At 45.8% G+C, this 19,877-nt stretch overlaps 2 protein-coding genes across 10 annotated transcripts in view; both read left to right on the top strand.

Moving 5' to 3' along the window:
- LOC118513755 (protein spire) overlaps positions 1-19,877 on the top strand; it is a 122,917-nt gene that overhangs the window by 94,350 nt on the left and 8,690 nt on the right. For 6 of the 9 annotated variants that reach the window (XM_036059923.1, XM_036059922.1, XM_036059925.1 and 3 more), the window contains one exon: positions 18,209-18,445. The exons of the other annotated variants lie outside the window; for them this stretch is intronic. In XM_036059923.1, the coding sequence (XP_035915816.1) occupies positions 18,209-18,445 (237 nt within the window). The remainder of the gene's footprint in view (positions 1-18,208; positions 18,446-19,877) is intronic. 9 annotated transcript variants of the gene reach the window in all.
- On the top strand, positions 11,277-16,229 carry LOC118513754 (mucin-5AC-like). Its single transcript, XM_036059919.1, has one exon. It carries the CDS (start codon positions 11,340-11,342, stop codon positions 15,720-15,722), a length of 4,383 nt encoding a protein of 1,460 aa, XP_035915812.1. The 5' UTR covers positions 11,277-11,339; the 3' UTR covers positions 15,723-16,229.

Genomic DNA, 19,877 nt, shown 5'->3' on the forward strand with positions numbered 1-19,877 from the left:
TTTACAAGGATTCGATACATATAAAGGAACTGTTGATTCACTCTGAGGAGTGTTTCAAATGAATGGTGGAATAATGCAGATCCGCTGCGAATCTTTGCAATCATATAGTGGAATTTTGCATAGAGTAAGGAGAAATTTGCAATGCGGCTGCTGTAGATTTCTGCCGAAGATTCTATACTATGATTCTCAGCGTATTTTCAATATTCCTCTACTCATTAGAAATATTCCTCTGAATTATTGAGCATTACATAAAATGGATCAAAACCCTATAACGTTGAAAAATCGATTCCCTAATTTTATTCCAGTTTTTTTAGCTTCTACATGTCTTGCTTATCTTACGAGTTGCACTTGTTTCGTCCAACACTGTACTGTCGCTTTATTCTCTCTGTTTCACCCTTTTGAAGTGCATTCCTGAATCAGCTTATCGATTAACGTGGATACATATCGTTGGATCTTCCCCGTTGGGAGGGTTGACGTTAAGCATGGAGTTCCCTTTGGAGGATGCAGGTCGTGAAAGAGAGAGAAAGAGAGAGAGAGAGAGAGAGACCGAGCGAGCACGTGATCTTGACATCGTCCGAATCGATTATCGAAGTCTCTGTGCGGCGCATCGAAGCAAAGTGTTCATTGATGTTTTGCCCATGTTCGTACGTTTGCCGTTTGATTTGTTTTCCCACCCAGTGGGAGGGAGGGAGAATAACGCCTTTGACTGAAAACTTCCAAGGACCGATCAATCATCGTTTTCCTATTCACCGTATAAATGTCTTGTAATTGAGAATGGGTCTCATTCCCTTCTTTTCTCAAGGGAATCCATGTAATTGGTGAAAGATTAATATCGGTTGTGCCTTATCGCAATTTGCTTATGTCCTTTCCTTTTACCATAGCTTCCGTCGTTCAGCGTTCGCATCATTTTCAGGCCAATAGCCAGGGCCAATTTTATCACATCCACAAACACCTTGGCCAATTTTACGCCTTGCAAAACTTCGCTCGGAATCGCGAAAATTGACGAGCACTTGTTACTCCGGTGTGCAGTACTGCAGGGTCAGAAAATGAAGGTTATTACCAGTGGCAGATTGGTTGTCCAATTCGCCCTTCGATGCCCTTTTCTGCAGGTGTGCAGTCACACCACACGAGACTCGATGGCTTTTTCGACAGCAAAAAAAAAAGGGAAAACGTAATGAGGATTTTAGGTTAGCTGCGAGAGGAGCCTCACATGCAAGCAGACGTGCGCGCGCGCATCTGCATCATAATCAACTCGTAATCAACCTCGAAAAGGGACGCGTGGTCGTCGTGTTGTCCCTTTGGGATGAGCGTGGTGTGTTGTCGCTCCCACTCCACCGAAAAATGACTACAATTCAACATCAACAACATCATTACCATAAACACCGTCGCTAATGATGATGCTATTTGATGCTCGTGGTTGGTGGAGATTGGTGGTAACCTTCGATATCTTTCTCCTGATGCACCGCTCGGTCCTCCACTTTTAATCCCCACACTCCGAGGAACGCCCGTGTCCCGAGTCCGGGAGATCATCGAAATTACACCGAAATCCAATCCAGGGAACAATGCACGAATCGAGACGGCCCGGCACTATGTTACTGGGTCTGTAGGTCTTGGCACGATAACATCAGACGTGATGGAGAGAGAGAGAGAGAGGATGCGAGGGAGAGGGAAATGCAAGCGTGGGTCGAATACCATTTGAAGGCCAATCCCAACCGGCAGATTCTTACCATCTACCCACCCAGAAAAGGCCTGCCGTTCCGTGTTCCTCTTCAGGGTTTCTCTCTCTCTCTCTCGCTCTCCCTCTCTCTGATTTGCATCTGATGTTCCCTTTTATTTGTTCCCTTTTCCCGGGGCTTTTGTTTACAGCTAATAATTTTATCTGAAATTATTGATCATAACAAAATTGAATTCCCTTTCGATTTAGTAGTGGCCCTTTTAGGCTTCATTGGATTAACACACTTCTAACGAGCGTCTGTCTCGTGAAGGCGAGAGCATTTTTTTCTTCATCCCCAATCTTCTCCAAACACATACAAACAAACATAGACTGACAAAGGGGGGAAAAAAAGGGTTCGATGTAAAGATTCCCGGTCGCGATCGAACCATGCCACGTGCCTCTTCCTTGGTGGCGTACGCTCCATCTTGCCCGTTACAGGTGGGACTTGATCTTTTCCAACGAAGAAACGATCCGATCGAAATCGTCGTGCGTGTTTCTCGACTTGTGGTTTCAGCGCAGGTTCGGAGACTGGGTGTTATGGGCCGATCCAAGACGATCGGAATGCTGCTCGAGCTCGAGGGTTAATCTGATTAATGTTACGATGGGACTCCACCGCACCGGTTGCTAATTGATGTACCCAGAGGGAGACCACCTTCGCTTGCGATATGTAAATCGTGCCTCGAGTGGGGTTTTTTGGCTGTTCCTTCAGCGGGAAGTTTGGCACAGTTGCGGGTGCCAATTTAGAGCGAAACCATCGATGTTTTGATTTTGGAGCTACGATAACAGCTTGATCGTGAGCTTGATGCTGATGTGGAACGGCTAATGACCGTCTTTAAAGAACGTCTTTATTTGAAGCGATCTCTTTCAGGTAGAGAAGGATTGGAAATGGCAAAATTTATGTCTGGAATTTCTTCACAGTCGGTTAGCAAAATTGTTAATTCATTCAAATGAGAATTCAGTTCATTCTACGCGCTTGGAAGAAATTCCTCAACGTGCTTCAAGTACATCCTTAGCAAAAGCTGTCATGCTACAGGATACAATGTTGCACTATCGCCCGTCCATCTTAACAGTTCCGTACCAAACATCCATATCCATGTCGTAGTCTTCCTTTTCACGCGTTGTAAGTCACGCTTGTCAATCATATGCAGCCGGCAGCCATGTCTCGTTCGTTCTATTGAAGCTTCCATCAACGTACACCATCATAGCGTATAAGGACAAACCGCCACGCATAGAATAGCAGCGGCTGATCGTTGCACAACCGCAGCGCTCGAAAAGATTCTTCGTTTGATCGATGATAGCCATTTAATGTGCCATTTCTTCCTGGGTTCGTGACGTGTTGGCGGAACATCTCCTACAAAGGTTGTGAAGACTTCTTTTCCCTCAGCTTACCTTTCCTTGAGCTGCTTTAGGGTGCAATTCGAGGAACATTAATTAATTACATTCACTTATGAAAAGTGAGAGAAAAAAATTACCCTCAATGATTAAGACAATCCAATATGGACAGGAAATGTCTCAATGTGCCCGCAGACAGGACCCGCCAAGTGTGAGAAAATGCATTCACTCGATAGAACAACTTTCACCCTTGCCGGCCGCGACCCCAAACCCCATCGAAACGTCAATATCGGGCGAGTCAATAAACTTCAACTCATTTCCGAACGAAATTCCGCCGTTTCAGGGACCCCAGGGAAGAGAGAACGAGGGAAAAATGGCATGCAAAAATATTCCAACGAAAGGGTTTTGTTGATGAAACCTGTTCATCATCAACATTGCCGGCTGCTGCCAATCATCATCCGTATGCAGAAAAGTGCATTTACTAAAGGGGTTGGGACTTGTCCGAGGGATGCTTGATACTTGACTTTCTGTTTCTAAGCTTGCTCTACGGGCTGCCAATGTTGCGATCCGGGTGAGAGGTTTGACCCAAAATCGGTTGGAGTTGAGTATGGTTCATTTTCCATGGAAGCATTCGGTGTGACATTTATTGACCATTTGCCGGTAATGAGTAGGACAAGTGCTATCTCCTAGGAGAGAGATGTATTTGAGTAATATGGCAATTTCATTGTCATCAGATAGTCTGCTGGGCTGAGCTCGATAGCTTAGGAACGTTTGATGTCTCTGTCAAAAAGAGGTTCATTTGGCCTTTACAGCTCGCTACGGTTATTCACTACAATATATTTTGTTTTTTAATAACAGTTAAATAAATTGTTAAATTTTAATTTTAATTAAATTAAAGCCCTTTGAGCTATAAAAAAAGCTTTAAAGCATCCTAGGCATAAAAGATTTTGCCATAAACCTCTATCTGTCATCCTTTTGGATGAATCGAAATGAACGTCTTTCTTCAGCAATCGTTCTTGAGCAATCGACGACTATTTGCATTAATTTTCCTGTCCATTTTCATTATTTCAAATTATTTTTTACTTCGCCCTCATTTTATGTTCTAATTTTATTCCTTATAAAATCAAAGCCTGTTCCATGGCTATAAAGAAAATGCTTCAAAAGAATGCCTCTCAATGCGCCCCTTTATTGATTGCTTACCCATTTTGATTTTTATTTTACGACGGAAGAATGCAGCCAGATGCATTGACATTGCCGTACCCAAAACAGACCCCAAGTGTCACATTTTTACGACCATCATTATTTAATTCCCACCCCTTTAAAATATTCATGGTGATTCGATTCTTTTTTTTCCACAATTTTTTTTGTAACAACAATATTGTTGAATCCTTTACCGTGATATGAGAACGGTGAAGAACATAAAGTTGCGATCGACGGTTGTCCAAATTTTATGACCATTCGAATGACCGATTGACCATCCCTTTGCCTGAAGCTGGACACAGAAGGTTTGTCACCGGTTCGACCGAAAATTCGACCTTCGAGCCACCCATCTGATGAAGGCGTTTTCCTTTGGTGCTTCGGCAAGCCACCACCGTAAGGCGATAACGATGCAGTCTGTGCGACACGACGCCAAGTCACCAACCGGTGTAAGGTTTGGTTTATCATAAAAATCGTAGACTGTGACGTTTATGGAGAGAGAGAGAGAGAGAGAGAGAGAGAGAGAGAGAGAGAGAGAGAGAGCAAGAGGTTCTCCAACCAACCCAGTTCACTGATTTTGATCACCTGGGTTGGTTGGGTTTTGATAGTTAAATTAAATTAGTTAAGCGTATCGAACGAAAAAGGGAGCGATTCACCACCACCAAAGCGGTTGAAACAACTCATTTAATGCTTTTATGCAAATGATGAGAAAAATAAGTTCTTGTTCTCGGGGAAATGAAACAGAAGGCACGCATAACACCACCAGGAGGCATTTTTTCGGTGCAGTTAAACAGAAAGTCAATCGAGATTTTTATAGTCTGTTTTAATTTAATTTTCTTTCTATTATTTTCGCCTCCCTCGGTTTGGGGTTTACCTTCAGCAGCGCTGTGAGGTATGCAAATTGTTGCTTTCAATAGGCACATCAACCGGTGGTTGGCTTCAGGAGGCACCGTTATCGGTGAGCTTCATCATCTTGATGGATGTGTAACGCTTGTGGCCGAAAATGTCCCATTCTTGTCCCATTCTTTTCATGACGATCCGGTGGAAAGGAAGGCAATTTTAGTTTGTGCTAATAAACAGTGAGACAGTTTATTTTATTTTACTGAATGTTTCCCTTGGAGCAGCAACGCTACAAATTTATTTGGAATTACGAAACGCGCACCGTCGCTGGTAAGCGATCAACGTTAAACGTCTCATCACTCGCGTTTTAAAAGACCGACCGCGACGCGTCTGGACGATCGTGGAGTGGCTATCAAGCGTAGTCGGTGGATTGATCTTTAACTTCAAAGACTCTGCCCTTCGGGGTTTCGCACGCATGGTGTGCATCTCTTCGCAAACGCAACCCCATCCGCAACGTGGTACAGGAACAGGAACAATGTCTCATAAACATGTCAAAGACTTTTGCTCATTGCGCGCCGGTGGAATGTCTGGCTCATTTGTTGCGACTGGTCACAACTTCCCTTCTTTTTTGTGTCCATTTCTCCACACGAAGACGAGCTCAATTGCTGAAGTTATGTAGCTGCGGGTGGTGGCTCACGATCATAAATCGTTGGCGGGGCAAACATACGCAGCAAAAACAGGGGGATGATAAGTTCGGCGCTTGTCCCGAAAGCGAAAGGGAAATGACAATCTGCTTAGGGGAAGTATGCAAATGAGATGCTAATCTCGTGTACAGAGAGAGCCTGTAAATCGTCCTCGTGTCGAGTATGATATTTTAATTTCTTCAGCCTTTTATTAGCGACAACTGGACGTCGCTTAGGGTAGACAAGGTTGATGGGGGATCTCTCCTAATAGCCCAATCACTGAGTTATGGGTGGGAAATTCTCAAATTCGATTAGCTCATTACTAGCCGAATTGAAATCTTCCCATAATAAATAGTACCATTAGTGTAGTTGATTGATTAAACATTTTATTAAAGGAGAAAAAAACGCTAAAAGATGATAATTTTTTTTAAATTTATCTTTCAATAGAAAGCTAAAATATAATGAAAACGGAGAAAAAATCATCCCCACAGAACACCACAACATAACAACGGTGTGATTTTTCTCTCATGCTGCGTTAGCGCCACAGCCGGCAACGGAGCGAACTAAAGCTCGTTGGAAGCTTTTTCGTGGAAGCTTTCGAATGTAGACGCCTGGTAGTTCACATGATAAAGTCGACTCATAAATGTTTAACTCAAATGGGGCATCTTTGTGGATGTTTTTATTTCCAATTTGAATTTTGTGTCTTTAATATTAAAAGTCTGTATCGTAAAGAAATATTTCTTAAGTGAATGTTATGTACTCTTTAAGGTGCACTCCACACCACTGCTACCTCAATTTTATTCCGACCCGAGATCATACAATTCAATTATCCTGCACGAGCGTAGGCCGCTGTTTCGCGGTTGTACAGCTAAAGCCAAGCTCAACCTTAATCTTTCCCCGATCCGCGTAACGTGCATTGGATTAACGATGGCGGATTTCTTCAGGTCGGAGGCCATGTCGGCTCGACCCGGGCAAAAGAAAAATCCCAGGAAGGCAAACGAAAACTCATTACAGGACAAACCGCAGCAAACGAATCGAATAAATTATTCTCGTTTGCCGGTTGGCTTGTTTGGTGTGTGTGTGGTGTGTGCTGTGGCACTTTTCACTCCATCCGTTCCACCATATCAAATTGGCTTTTCGTGTTGGGAGCGTATCGAATCCGATGAAAGGATAACGTGGTGGCATAGCAAGGAAAAGCGATAGAAAATGCTCACTGTGTCCTACTTAACGACAAGTGGTGAGTCTAGCCCTAACGCTTTGAAGGACAACGTTAATTGGCAACCACGAAATCAATTGCTCTAAGCATTACGATTGTGTAACCGGGGTCATTTTTTCCCGGTTCGGGTTTGCCCACTTCAGGATGCCTGTTTTGTTGTTGTCCATGTTCGTGTAATGAAATTAAGCTCGCGTGCCCGCGTCATCAGCGAACTGCTCGAAAGCTCACTCGTTTAAACTGCTCGAATGTGACGAGCGCGAATGAGACCGAAGAGCTTTGCATGTTGTTACATTCATGCTGCTGTGGCAAGTTTCCCGCGTCGGCAAGAAATGTGTGCTTGCCGTAGTATGCCGGCTTCGGTTGGACTTTAGTCGATGCTGAGATTTGGATCGCGTCCGTTCGTTTGTCCGCGTGCCCGGTTTGTCTGTTTGTTTGAAATTGTGCTCAATGGAGTGTTCTAATGTGTTAAGCTACAAGAATTCCTGTTGTGATTGTGAGAATTGTAAGCTTAATATGTTGTGATGTGACTCAGTGATTTGAAGCTCATGAAAAATATAACAATCAGAGGGCTGTTAATGTGAACCCAAATTAAATTGTGCGTACATCAAAACATTGTGATGTGATTGCCACAACCGTTGAAGATCATACGTTCCAGTGTTCCGAACGCAAGTCAACGATGGATTATATAAACCTCAACGCTAAATTGCGCCAGCTGGCCATGGGTATGACAGGTAATGTACTGCTTGCTACGGACTATGCCACCTGATTCTACCCCCATCAGTGAATCGATAATACTTCCTTGGGAATTGGCGCTAGAAAAGGGCGCCCCAATATGCCGGGAACACCGAGGGCACGTAATGGACCGACAGAAAGGGGTTAAGCGGCTTAAATGTCACGTGAAGACACCGACGTTGTTTTCTTCCGATTGATGGTCCCACAGAGAAAGGCAGTCGGGCAGGTTACGCGAACGGAAGCATTAGAGCAATGACACGTGCTCTGAGCGTTCGGACGCCCTCAGAGATTCCTTTAACTAAGTTGCTTAGTTTTCGGGGGGACCCCAAAAATTGGGGTCATTAAGATCTTGAACGAAAGACATCGCAACATCTTTCCCACCTCGGGTCCAGAGACAGTCTCTGAGGCGAGGAATAAAAATACTTTCCAAGGCATCCATCCGGACGGAAGGGTGCAACACCTTTCACTCTTTTTTTTCGGGCGACCGACCGCCCGAAGATAGAATCAGACCGGACCGCGGAGTCCCGGGCTTAATGTTGTAGATACTGCGCAAAGCAGCGTTTAACGTCCCGGTGGCCCCGAGGGCCATTTATCGTGATGACTGCGCCCGTTTTTTTTTGTCTCCTGTAGGGAAGCTACATTCGAAAATTTAAATCTCGCATCGTGGGACGAAGCGGTTTTCTTTTATTTTGGCAATTCGGGACCGATACGATGTTGGCGAAGAGGGAGAAGCGTTGCAAATGTTGGCGATTTTCTCTGGTAACGTTGATGCGTTTTTTGGGACGCGTTCCTCTGGTTTGTTTGTGTGTGTGTGTGTTTGGAAGTATGGGTCAGGTGTCGTCCAGCCGACCAGAAGTGAAAGTGATGCTGAGGTCGAGAAGGATGGCATCCACCACCAGCTCACGATGTTTCGTGTTTGGAATTCTTGAACATATGGCAAACTCCGATCGTTGATGGTTTATCGACTGTATCTGTTTATTTTGTCTGCGGGCTTGTCGTCGTTGTCGTTAACTTTGAGGAATAGCACGTGCTTCACGGTGGGGTAGACTCTCCCATCAGTGGTCGATGCACCTCACCGACTCATCGAACACGACAATAACCTGTTGAAACCAGTTGCAATCGTTTCGTTTCACAAACCCCCTGCCAGGTACGGCTGCCATTGGCTTTGATGCACTTGAAATGATAATTGATAAAAGCGTTTGCGAGAGTGCTTTACGTTAAATTGTAACAAAGACCGGTTAGACGAAGCGAGCGAGCAGACCAGTAGGCGAAAGGTGTCACTAACGATGATTGCGTGATTGATTAGGGGAAAGTGTTTGAATTAGAACTGCTGGTGGGTTTTCGAGTTCGTGAAGCGAATGTGAATGAAAATCGATTGTCACGATAAACTCGGGGCCTTGAAATTGCCTAAAATTCCAGCGTTTTTCTTAGAAAGCGTACTGTTTGGTGTGTCAGAATACAATTTATTTTTGGATGCCACGATAACCCGTCGAATAAATCCGCAGAAATGCTAAACACAGCTTTGTGACACCGGTATAAATCCAAATGAACAAGACGTCTACGAAAGCTCTTTATCCCCAAGCGGCCGTCCTGGGATGATCTTATTGCGTGAGCATACAATAATAAATCCCTCTGATATAAACCCTCAGGCAGCCAAACTTGCCGTGCCCGGGCTCCAATCACATGCGGTATTATAAATTCGTACCAAAACGGCCCAATAACCAAGCATAGCATAACGTGCAAGAGAGCAACGTCTTGGTGCCCTTCGATAAGCCACAAGAAGGATCGAAACTATGACCAACAACCAAATGTGTGGTCGAAAGGTACAGCGGAGCGAAAAAACTTTCTCCCCGCATTCGGATGCCCGAATGTACGCTACGAATCGGTAAAAAAGGGCAATAAAAAGAATACAAATTTATTCGTTGGAATTTGGAGGGAATCCGAATGATTTGAAGCGGGAACTTGGTTAGGTGGGTGGGAAGCTTCAAGTTTTTTTTCTCCTGTGAGCTTATTTCGTGACGCAACGGGCAGATGCAAGCGCAATGGATGAAAAGTTTGAGACAACTTGAGTCAAGATATCCGGAGGATGCTTTCTTTGATGTTTGCTTGATAAGCAGCTAAGTATGCGGAGCACGTGTCTTATCCTTAAATCCGATTACTCACTTTAGAGTTTGTGCTTTCAAGAGTGCAAATGAATCGAATCGGGAAGAGAGCTGTATAGAACAGACAACAAGATTGAGGGCAACTACCTTTGCTAGGGGAAGAAAATAGGGTAGTAATTTTATCAACTTATACCAGAACATGTATCACGAAACAAGGAAAACAGTCTTCCAAACGCGGAGCATATCAAATAATCAGTTGTCTTACTTCCTGTCCGATACGATGTTAACACATGCTTGGCAATTCTATGTGGCCCGATAACCGATCGCCGGATGCTATTTTTGAAAATCAAAAACCAAAATATTGTACCTTCGATAGCGATAAGTCCCAGCGTGCTCTACCCGTTCGGCGGTATGTTTTACTTAAGTTCAATTGAGTTATTGCATGGCCAATATTGTGGCCTTCCGTTGGTAGGATGTTAAGATAAGAGTGGAGTGTGCCCGAGAGTTCACGGTTGGCGTGTGAATCACACCTGTCTGAAGTACGTCTGTCGTGTGCGTTTACTGATACAGACCAGTTACTATCTTTTTCGGAAAACCCTGCCACTCGAACGCACATCAAGCTGTGTCTGCTTAATTATTCATCAGAATAACCAACACGGAACGTTTCTTTCAGCAACTGTAGCTGCTGTAACTCGGGAACTTACTCGAATGCATATTTTATTGATGCTGTCATTCGCGTTTCGCCATCTCGTTACTTGAAGGTAGAGCTTTTACGTGGAATTTACTTCCCAAAAGGGCAGCATTTGCTCGACTGTTTGCTGCAGCATATGGTAGTAGAGTAGATTAAATGCAGCATATGGACATGTTACTGCCAGTTCGATGTAACTCACTTCCCGTTGTTATTACATTCGTACATTGGAATTGATTTTTCGTGTAAAGTGTGAAAGAGATGATGGCTGTGTTGCGAAGGCAAGTGCATCTTCTCCATTGCATTGGGGACATTCAAATGCCAAGGTCACAAACCATTGCCAACCTGGCACGAAAAGCGCATCCTTGCGCTGTGCTTGTGTGGGTACATTGCACGCACACACACACACTGTTTTGTATGCGCAGGACGTCCTCATTTCCTGGTATTGATTTCCACAGCATAAAACCACAGCGATACGATGACGTCATAACGGGAGCAAGAAGTGCCCCTTTTGTTGAACTACAGTAGGGAACAGGTTTTTGTATTTAATCTTCAACCGGAAGAATCACTTTATACGATTGAAAGCGGGAGTACTTTACTGTTGAAGTCATTCAAAAATCAATCAAGCTCCTGGAAGAAGCGTAACGCAGCTATTCTGTTATCAGGGACCCGAAGCAATTAAGATAAGCTTTGATATGGCCGGCAAGATGTGTAGATAGATTTCAGCCAGATAAAATACATGCTCCTGGCGTCAGGTATAAATAATGCCCACAAGCGTGACCGGCGGCAACAGACCGATATCGACTATCGTTCTGGAAAGAGTAACCGCCCAACGATGGGGCGTCTCAAGGTTGGTAAAGTGTGCAAGAGTGGCCTCAGTGTGCTGTTGTGTTTGACCCTTCTGTGTCAAGTGCTGGTAGTGAATGGTGAAGCAATAGACAATGCAACTTTGCTATCATCCGATGGTGCAGTTCCGGTCGATGCATCAGAAGCTCTTGAAGAATCAGTAGCGAAAGATACATGGAATGGGGATGATTTGTCGACGAGTGCAGCAGGCACGACGCCTTCATGGGCCAGACCAGGTCCTCCTATGAGCTGGACGGCCGCTGATGTGAATTCTACGGCAATTTCAACCAGTTCCACCCCTACGTGGAACGAAACGGCTCCTGAAGGGAGTTCTACGTGGAATCCTACAGGATCAACTCCATCGTGGAATGCCACTGACCCGCCGCTGAACTGGACGACTCCTGACGTGAACTCTACGTGGAATCCTACTGGTTCAACTCCTGCTTGGAATACTACGGATCCTCCGCTGAATTGGACAACTCCTGATGTGAATTCTACATGGAATCCAACCGGTTCAACTCCTGTTTGGAATACTACTGATCCTTCGCTGAATTGGACGACTCCTGATGTGAATTCTACATGGAATCCAACTGGTTCAACGCCTGTCTGGAATGCTACTGATCCGCCCTTGAACTGGACGACTCCTGATGTGAATTCTACATGGAATCCAACCGGTTCAACTCCTGTTTGGAATACTACTGACCCACCGCTGAACTGGACGACTCCTGATGTGAATTCTACATGGAATCCAACCGGTTCAACTCCTGCTTGGAATACTACTGATCCTTCGCTGAATTGGACAACTCCTGATGTGAATTCTACATGGAATCCAACTGGTTCAACTCCTGTTTGGAATACTACTGATCCTCCGCTGAATTGGACGACTCCTGATGTGAATTCTACATGGAATCCAACTGGTTCAACGCCTATCTGGAATGCCACTGACCCGCCGCTGAACTGGACGACTCCTGACGTGAACTCTACGTGGAATCCTACTGGTTCAACTCCTGCTTGGAATACTACTGACCCGTCGCTGAATTGGACGACTCCTGATGTGAACTCAACTTGGAATCCTACCGGTTCAACTCCTGTTTGGAATGTTACTGAACCGCCCCTGAACTGGACAACTCCTGAAACGAACTCAACTTGGAATCCGACCGGTTCAACTCCTATTTGGAATACTACTGACCCACCGCTGAATTGGACGACTCCTGATGTGAATTCTACATGGAATCCAACCGGTTCAACTCCTGTTTGGAATACTACAAATCCACCCCTAAATTGGACAACTCCTGATGTGAATTCTACATGGAATCCTACCGGATCAACTCCTGTTTGGAATACTACTGATCCTTCGCTGAATTGGACAACTCCTGACACGAACTCAACTTGGAATCCTACCGGTTCAACGCCTATTTGGAATACTACTGACCCACCGCTGAACTGGACGACTCCTGATGTGAATTCTACATGGAATCCAACCGGTTCAACTCCTGCTTGGAATACTACTGATCCTTCGCTGAATTGGACAACTCATGATGTGAATTCTACATGGAATCCAACCGGTTCAACTCCTGTTTGGAATACTACTGATCCTCCGCTGAATTGGACAACTCCTGACGTGAACTCTACATGGAATCCTACCGGTTCAACTCCTGTTTGGAATACTACTGACCCACCGCTGAATTGGACGACTCCTGATGTGAATTCTACATGGAATCCAACTGGTTCAACGCCTATCTGGAATGCTACTGATCCGCCCTTGAACTGGACGACTCCTGACGTGAACTCTACATGGAATCCTACCGGTTCAACTCCTGTTTGGAATACTACTGATCCTTCGCTGAATTGGACGACTCCTGACGTGAACTCTACATGGAATCCTACCGGTTCAACTCCTATCTGGAATACTACAAATCCACCCCTAAATTGGACAACTCCTGATGTGAATTCTACATGGAATCCTACCGGATCAACTCCTGTTTGGAATACTACTGATCCTTCGCTGAATTGGACAACTCCTGACACGAACTCAACTTGGAATCCTACCGGTTCAACGCCTATTTGGAATACTACTGACCCACCGCTGAACTGGACGACTCCTGATGTGAATTCTACATGGAATCCAACCGGTTCAACTCCTGCTTGGAATACTACTGATCCTTCGCTGAATTGGACAACTCCTGATGTGAATTCTACATGGAATCCAACTGGTTCAACTCCTGTTTGGAATACTACTGATCCTCCGCTGAATTGGACGACTCCTGATGTGAATTCTACATGGAATCCAACTGGTTCAACGCCTATCTGGAATGCCACTGACCCGCCGCTGAACTGGACGACTCCTGACGTGAACTCTACGTGGAATCCTACTGGTTCAACTCCTGCTTGGAATACTACTGACCCGTCGCTGAATTGGACGACTCCTGATGTGAACTCAACTTGGAATCCTACCGGTTCAACTCCTGTTTGGAATGTTACTGAACCGCCCCTGAACTGGACAACTCCTGAAACGAACTCAACTTGGAATCCGACCGGTTCAACTCCTATTTGGAATACTACTGACCCACCGCTGAATTGGACGACTCCTGATGTGAATTCTACATGGAATCCAACCGGTTCAACTCCTGTTTGGAATACTACAAATCCACCCCTAAATTGGACAACTCCTGATGTGAATTCTACATGGAATCCTACCGGATCAACTCCTGTTTGGAATACTACTGATCCTTCGCTGAATTGGACAACTCCTGACACGAACTCAACTTGGAATCCTACCGGTTCAACGCCTATTTGGAATACTACTGACCCACCGCTGAACTGGACGACTCCTGATGTGAATTCTACATGGAATCCAACCGGTTCAACTCCTGCTTGGAATACTACTGATCCTTCGCTGAATTGGACAACTCATGATGTGAATTCTACATGGAATCCAACCGGTTCAACTCCTGTTTGGAATACTACTGATCCTCCGCTGAATTGGACAACTCCTGACGTGAACTCTACATGGAATCCTACCGGTTCAACTCCTGTTTGGAATACTACTGACCCACCGCTGAATTGGACGACTCCTGATGTGAATTCTACATGGAATCCAACTGGTTCAACGCCTATCTGGAATGCTACTGATCCGCCCTTGAACTGGACGACTCCTGACGTGAACTCTACATGGAATCCTACCGGTTCAACTCCTGTTTGGAATACTACTGATCCTTCGCTGAATTGGACGACTCCTGACGTGAACTCTACATGGAATCCTACCGGTTCAACTCCTATCTGGAATACTACAAATCCACCCCTAAATTGGACAACTCCTGATGTGAATTCTACATGGAATCCTACCGGATCAACTCCTGTTTGGAATACTACTGATCCTTCGCTGAATTGGACAACTCCTGACACGAACTCAACTTGGAATCCTACCGGTTCAACGCCTATTTGGAATACTACTGACCCACCGCTGAACTGGACGACTCCTGATGTGAATTCTACATGGAATCCAACCGGTTCAACTCCTGCTTGGAATACTACTGATCCTTCGCTGAATTGGACAACTCATGATGTGAATTCTACATGGAATCCAACCGGTTCAACTCCTGTTTGGAATACTACTGATCCTCCGCTGAATTGGACAACTCCTGACGTGAACTCTACATGGAATCCAACCGGTTCAACTCCTGTTTGGAATACTACTGATCCTTCGTTGAATTGGACAACTCCTGACACGAACTCTACATGGAATCCTACCGGTTCAACTCCTGTTTGGAATACTACAAATCCACCCCTAAATTGGACAACTCCTGATGTGAATTCTACATGGAATCCAACCGGTTCAACGCCTGTCTGGAATGCTACTGATCCGCCCTTGAACTGGACGACTCCTGACGTGAACTCTACATGGAATCCTACCGGTTCAACTCCTGTTTGGAATACTACTGATCCTTCGCTGAATTGGACGACTCCTGACGTGAACTCTACATGGAATCCTACCGGTTCAACTCCTATCTGGAATGCTACTGTCCCTCCTGTAAATTGGACGACGCCTGATGCGAACTATACATGGCTTCCGTATGTTTCTACACCCTCTCATAATGATTCGACTCCCGATGCAAACTCTACGTATAATCCAACTGGATCTACACCTACACAAAGCCTCTCAACGACGACAGCACCAACGACTTTACCACCAGCAGTGTCCACCCAAAAACATCCTATGGACCGCAGACCAACGAGAAGAACTACACCTCCCCCGACAACGACAACTACTAAGCAAGCCATCCGTGTAAAGCCCATCGATCGTACGCCGACTAAGCGCATTCGGCCACAGCTCTTGCGGCCGAAGGCACATTTCGATAGCAGAGCTAGATAAACGCGGATACACAACATCCGCTTCGATGCGCCCGGCGGTAGGTGTGCATCTCAAGTAGCCGATTCCTCGAAGTCGATTGATATCAATTCGGACCCGATGCGCCACCGATAACCGATGAAAGGCGTTTCGTGTACCGTAGCAACAGATACGAAACGGAAGTCCCTAGTACATAGGTCTGCTGGTTGATGGCGCGTGCAAAAAGTGCCTTTATGTAAATTGAATATATCCTTATCTCAGCAATACACTGGTAGCGCGTAATGTGGTCGTTATGTAGGTAGGAACGATGGATATGAAAAATTTGTACGAATGAAAGAAGAAAAAGCTGGGTACATGCATGTTTAGACAGGTTGATTACATTTGGATATTTTTGGCAGCAATTTAATGATGCTCAACACTGCCGTCTGTTGAGGTAGGTTGGGCGGGCCTCCTTTATGTAGAAGAGTCTTCTTGAACGGGTGTTAGGATATAGTAACACCACTTAGTAAATATATAAAGAGTATGAAATGTTGCTGTTTGCCTATTTTTATGTCCCACACTGTAGTAGATAAGCGCCGGCGCTTCACCAATCCAACCATGTTTCTCCTCCATGTGTTTATGCTCTGGCTCGCTTTGTTACTACTGCCCCGTTGTAGCGGGTGGAAATGTTTTGTTTATGTTGTGCCTATGCACGAGGCACCCGGAGGGGCACTGAGGGTGTCACTGTTGCCACAGACACCTACAACCGCCTCCCGTTACTAGTAGCGACGACGACCGCGACGACGGTGTTCGCGCTCTGCAATCAAGACAATGTGGTGGTTGCGCACGCGCTTCACAGGGCAGCATCAGCTACGCACCAACACCACCACTGTGGCGCGTTTTACTATTTCAGCATAAAAAAGGCTATGCTCGCTCTCTCCCTCTCTGTCTATCTCTCTCGCAGCGAAGGGTTGCAAACACTCCACGGGAACTCATCGCGTACAGTCCGCGCACGAACGTGAACCACGCGAGACGCGAAACTCCGGGCGTGTGTGTGTCCGCTGCCGTGAAGCTTTTTTCGCACAATTTTTCCCACTCGAAGGGAAAAAGAGTTGCCGAGAACGGGGAAAGAATGGTTGAATAGTGCTGTGCAAGTGCAGTTGCAATAATGGTGGCGTTTGTCCGTGCCCTGCTCGCAACGGCCCGCGTTTCCTTCGACGCCTGCAGCTTCTATCTCGCGAGTGTTGCTTGCTTTCCGCGTACTTAATTGGTGTGTTTTGCTTAGGGCAGCAATAATTTAGAACAAAACCAAACCCCCAGCCCATAGGCTTGTTGGGAAACGGTTTCCCTCCGCTTCTTTTAGGTGCTTTTCGAGTGAAGGTGATTTAGTGAATGTAAGGTATCAAGCAGTTGTACCATATTGCACAAAGGCCGCCAATAATAGCTCAACCAAGTCGCAAGTCTACCGTTTTTGATTAATCGATAAGTGTCGTGTCGTGCAGTGCGTGCGTAGATTTTCCGAACCCAACGCAACATTACGGTGTCGTCCCTTCTTTGCGGTGGTTTTCACCGTACTTCGCCAGTTGTCCCTCACGTGGTATTCGGAATGGGAAAAAGCGGACGCTGGTGAACAACAAGAAAAAGTCACTGCAATTCTGCCTCGTCCTTCTGCGGGTGTGTTTGTGATTTTGTCGGAAACATGTCACAGTGTGTGTGGTTGTGCTAAAGAACGAGTGAGAGAAGAGAGAGAGAGAGAGAGAGTTGTGCAAGGGACACAGGCGCTCGTGTGTGGTTTTATGAGTTCCCCAAGGATACACAATAGCGCCACGATTGAGTTGTGGTTTGTGGCAGTTGGAGTCCTGCTGGAAAGCAATCCACCTTGATCCCCTTTTTTCGCTCAGCTGACTCACCACTGGAGCTGACTCACACCCTTCTGGTGGTCCATCTGGTCAGGACTGTGTCTTGCAGGGTAGAGGACCGAGGGATAATAGTTATTTTAATAAAGGGAGCAATTTTCCGATACAACACCAAGGCATATCAAAATAGCGCTATCCTTGAAGAGGTATGAGTGCAGTTTTATGCAACTCTTATGTCCAGGAAGGCTGCAGGACATGGAGCTTCTTGTGGAAAGTCCCACCCCAACCGATCCAACACCAGCAAGATGATGGATAATAAAATAAGGCCGGGGTCTGACCGGGTCTGGGAGTACTTTCGATGATGTCATCGTTCGTTTCTTCCCCTGTTTTTGGGCTTGGCGTTCGGGTCAGTTCTTCACACCGGTTCGCCAAAGCAAGGAGTGTAGAATTTATCGACCGCTAGCATAACTCGTGCTAGGTGCTCCAACATTTTAGATTCAAACATTTAGAGATTTCATCAAAAAACCCCATCTCTCCGCGTTTAGTTTTGTTAGTGACCGGTTAGTGAACTTTAGTTGTTGTGTTTGCGTTTTCCGTTGATTGCACGCACTTGATCTCACATTGCAAGTGTAACTGAACAAGTTTGTCACAAAATGTTTGTCACGGCGACCGCAGACTGTGAATCACCCGACGGCGACCCTTGCGTCGATGCGGTCCGCGATCTGGCGTACTGTCCGGTGGATAATCCGGCCCCGGTACCGATGGCCCCATCGCCCCGGAAGCCACCAACACCGGCCAAACACAGGAGCAACAGTATGAGCGGTGGGAATGCGGGGCTGCCGCCGATCAATCGCGTACCGAAGGCGGCACCACGTGCGACCCAACAGCCACCAACACCAAAACCAAGATCAGGTATAGTGTTGTTCCGTTTCGGAGGGAGAGTTTCTGAGCAAAAAAAAACTCCTTAGTAATTCAATTGGATGTAGATGAAATTATTCCAAAAAGCGTTCCGATTCTGATTTATGCATGTTCCATATGTTAGACTGTTTCTGTTAAGAGTTTCAAACATTATTCGTAGGAAGGAGGAGTGCTTTTTTCGCCGAGTAATACCGATTATGCTCCTAATTTGTTTTGTGGTTCTGCATGGATACAGCTCGTCCAAACTGATTACCTTAATTGCTAAACATGGCGGGCAATCAACTCTAATAGCGTGCAAACAATTTATATCCCGACGGAATTAAACGTCGCCTCGCGGGTGGACGGGACAGAAAATTTGAGCTTCGGGACTTTTGGATGCCTTGCCTTGCCCAGCCCCGATTTCTGCGAGGTAATTAGGGCAAACCCATGACTGGAAAATTGGGTACAGAATATGTTTCTAGAATTAAAGGAGTGTGGGCTCAGAATTCTTGAATCTTTAAACTCGTCTGATAGTTTGATGAACTTCAAGAAATTTGCTCAAGAATTCTTCAATGACGCTCCCTCACAATTGCTTGCCTAAGCCATCATTAGCTCGCGGAAGCAGCAAACGTAGCGGACTGATGCTAATCATTCCATTGAAATGTATGTACCAAAGACCGAGCGAGCAATTTGCACACACGCCCGCCCTGCCAAGTTCGTTGGCCTCCTCTGGCCCGCTGGTTATGGTGAGCGCCACGTTGGTGTTCCCACCTTGGTCGGACTTTGGTTTGTCACTTTGATTTCTTCCACGACGCGCATCATAAAACGTGTCTTGTTTGGTAATAGTGCGAAGTTTGGAGCTTCTTGCGCTGCCTCGTTAACCATCTACGGCCCGAGCGACATACGCTTCGATACGCATTTTGTCTCGCGTCATGTCCGTTTAAACGGACGACTCACGTCATCTCGAACTTCACACGCTTAATTTACACGCGACGCAACCAACATCCAAGCCCATCTGCTCCGGCGAGCTTTTCCCAACAGGCACGATTTCGTTAGATGGAAGGGAAATCTGGTCCATTAGAGGTGTCAGATTTGCTACAGGCCATTAAATATGCATTCGGTTTTCCAATCACAATCGAATCACGCATCGCGCGACTATGCGACGGAAGTGTGTGGAATCAAACCACTGGCCTCGGTGACGGTGAAAATCGATTCATTTATGCAGGTCCTTAAGGTGCGAAAGATGCTCCCAGATTTATGTCCAGAGTTGGTGGAACGGCGAGGAGCAAAAATCGAGGCGAGAGAAAAATGGCCCTTTTTCGTCGGCTTACGGATGTGCGTACGAAATGGGGTCATGTTTATTCTGCCTGCTTATTGATCGAACGATTAGGGGCGATTTTGTCGTGCCGAGAAGGCAACGTGGTACTTGGAGAGAGCGCCAACAAAG

Source organism: Anopheles stephensi, chromosome 3 (assembly GCF_013141755.1).
Source record: "Anopheles stephensi strain Indian chromosome 3, UCI_ANSTEP_V1.0, whole genome shotgun sequence".
NCBI lineage: Eukaryota > Metazoa > Arthropoda > Insecta > Diptera > Culicidae > Anopheles > Anopheles stephensi.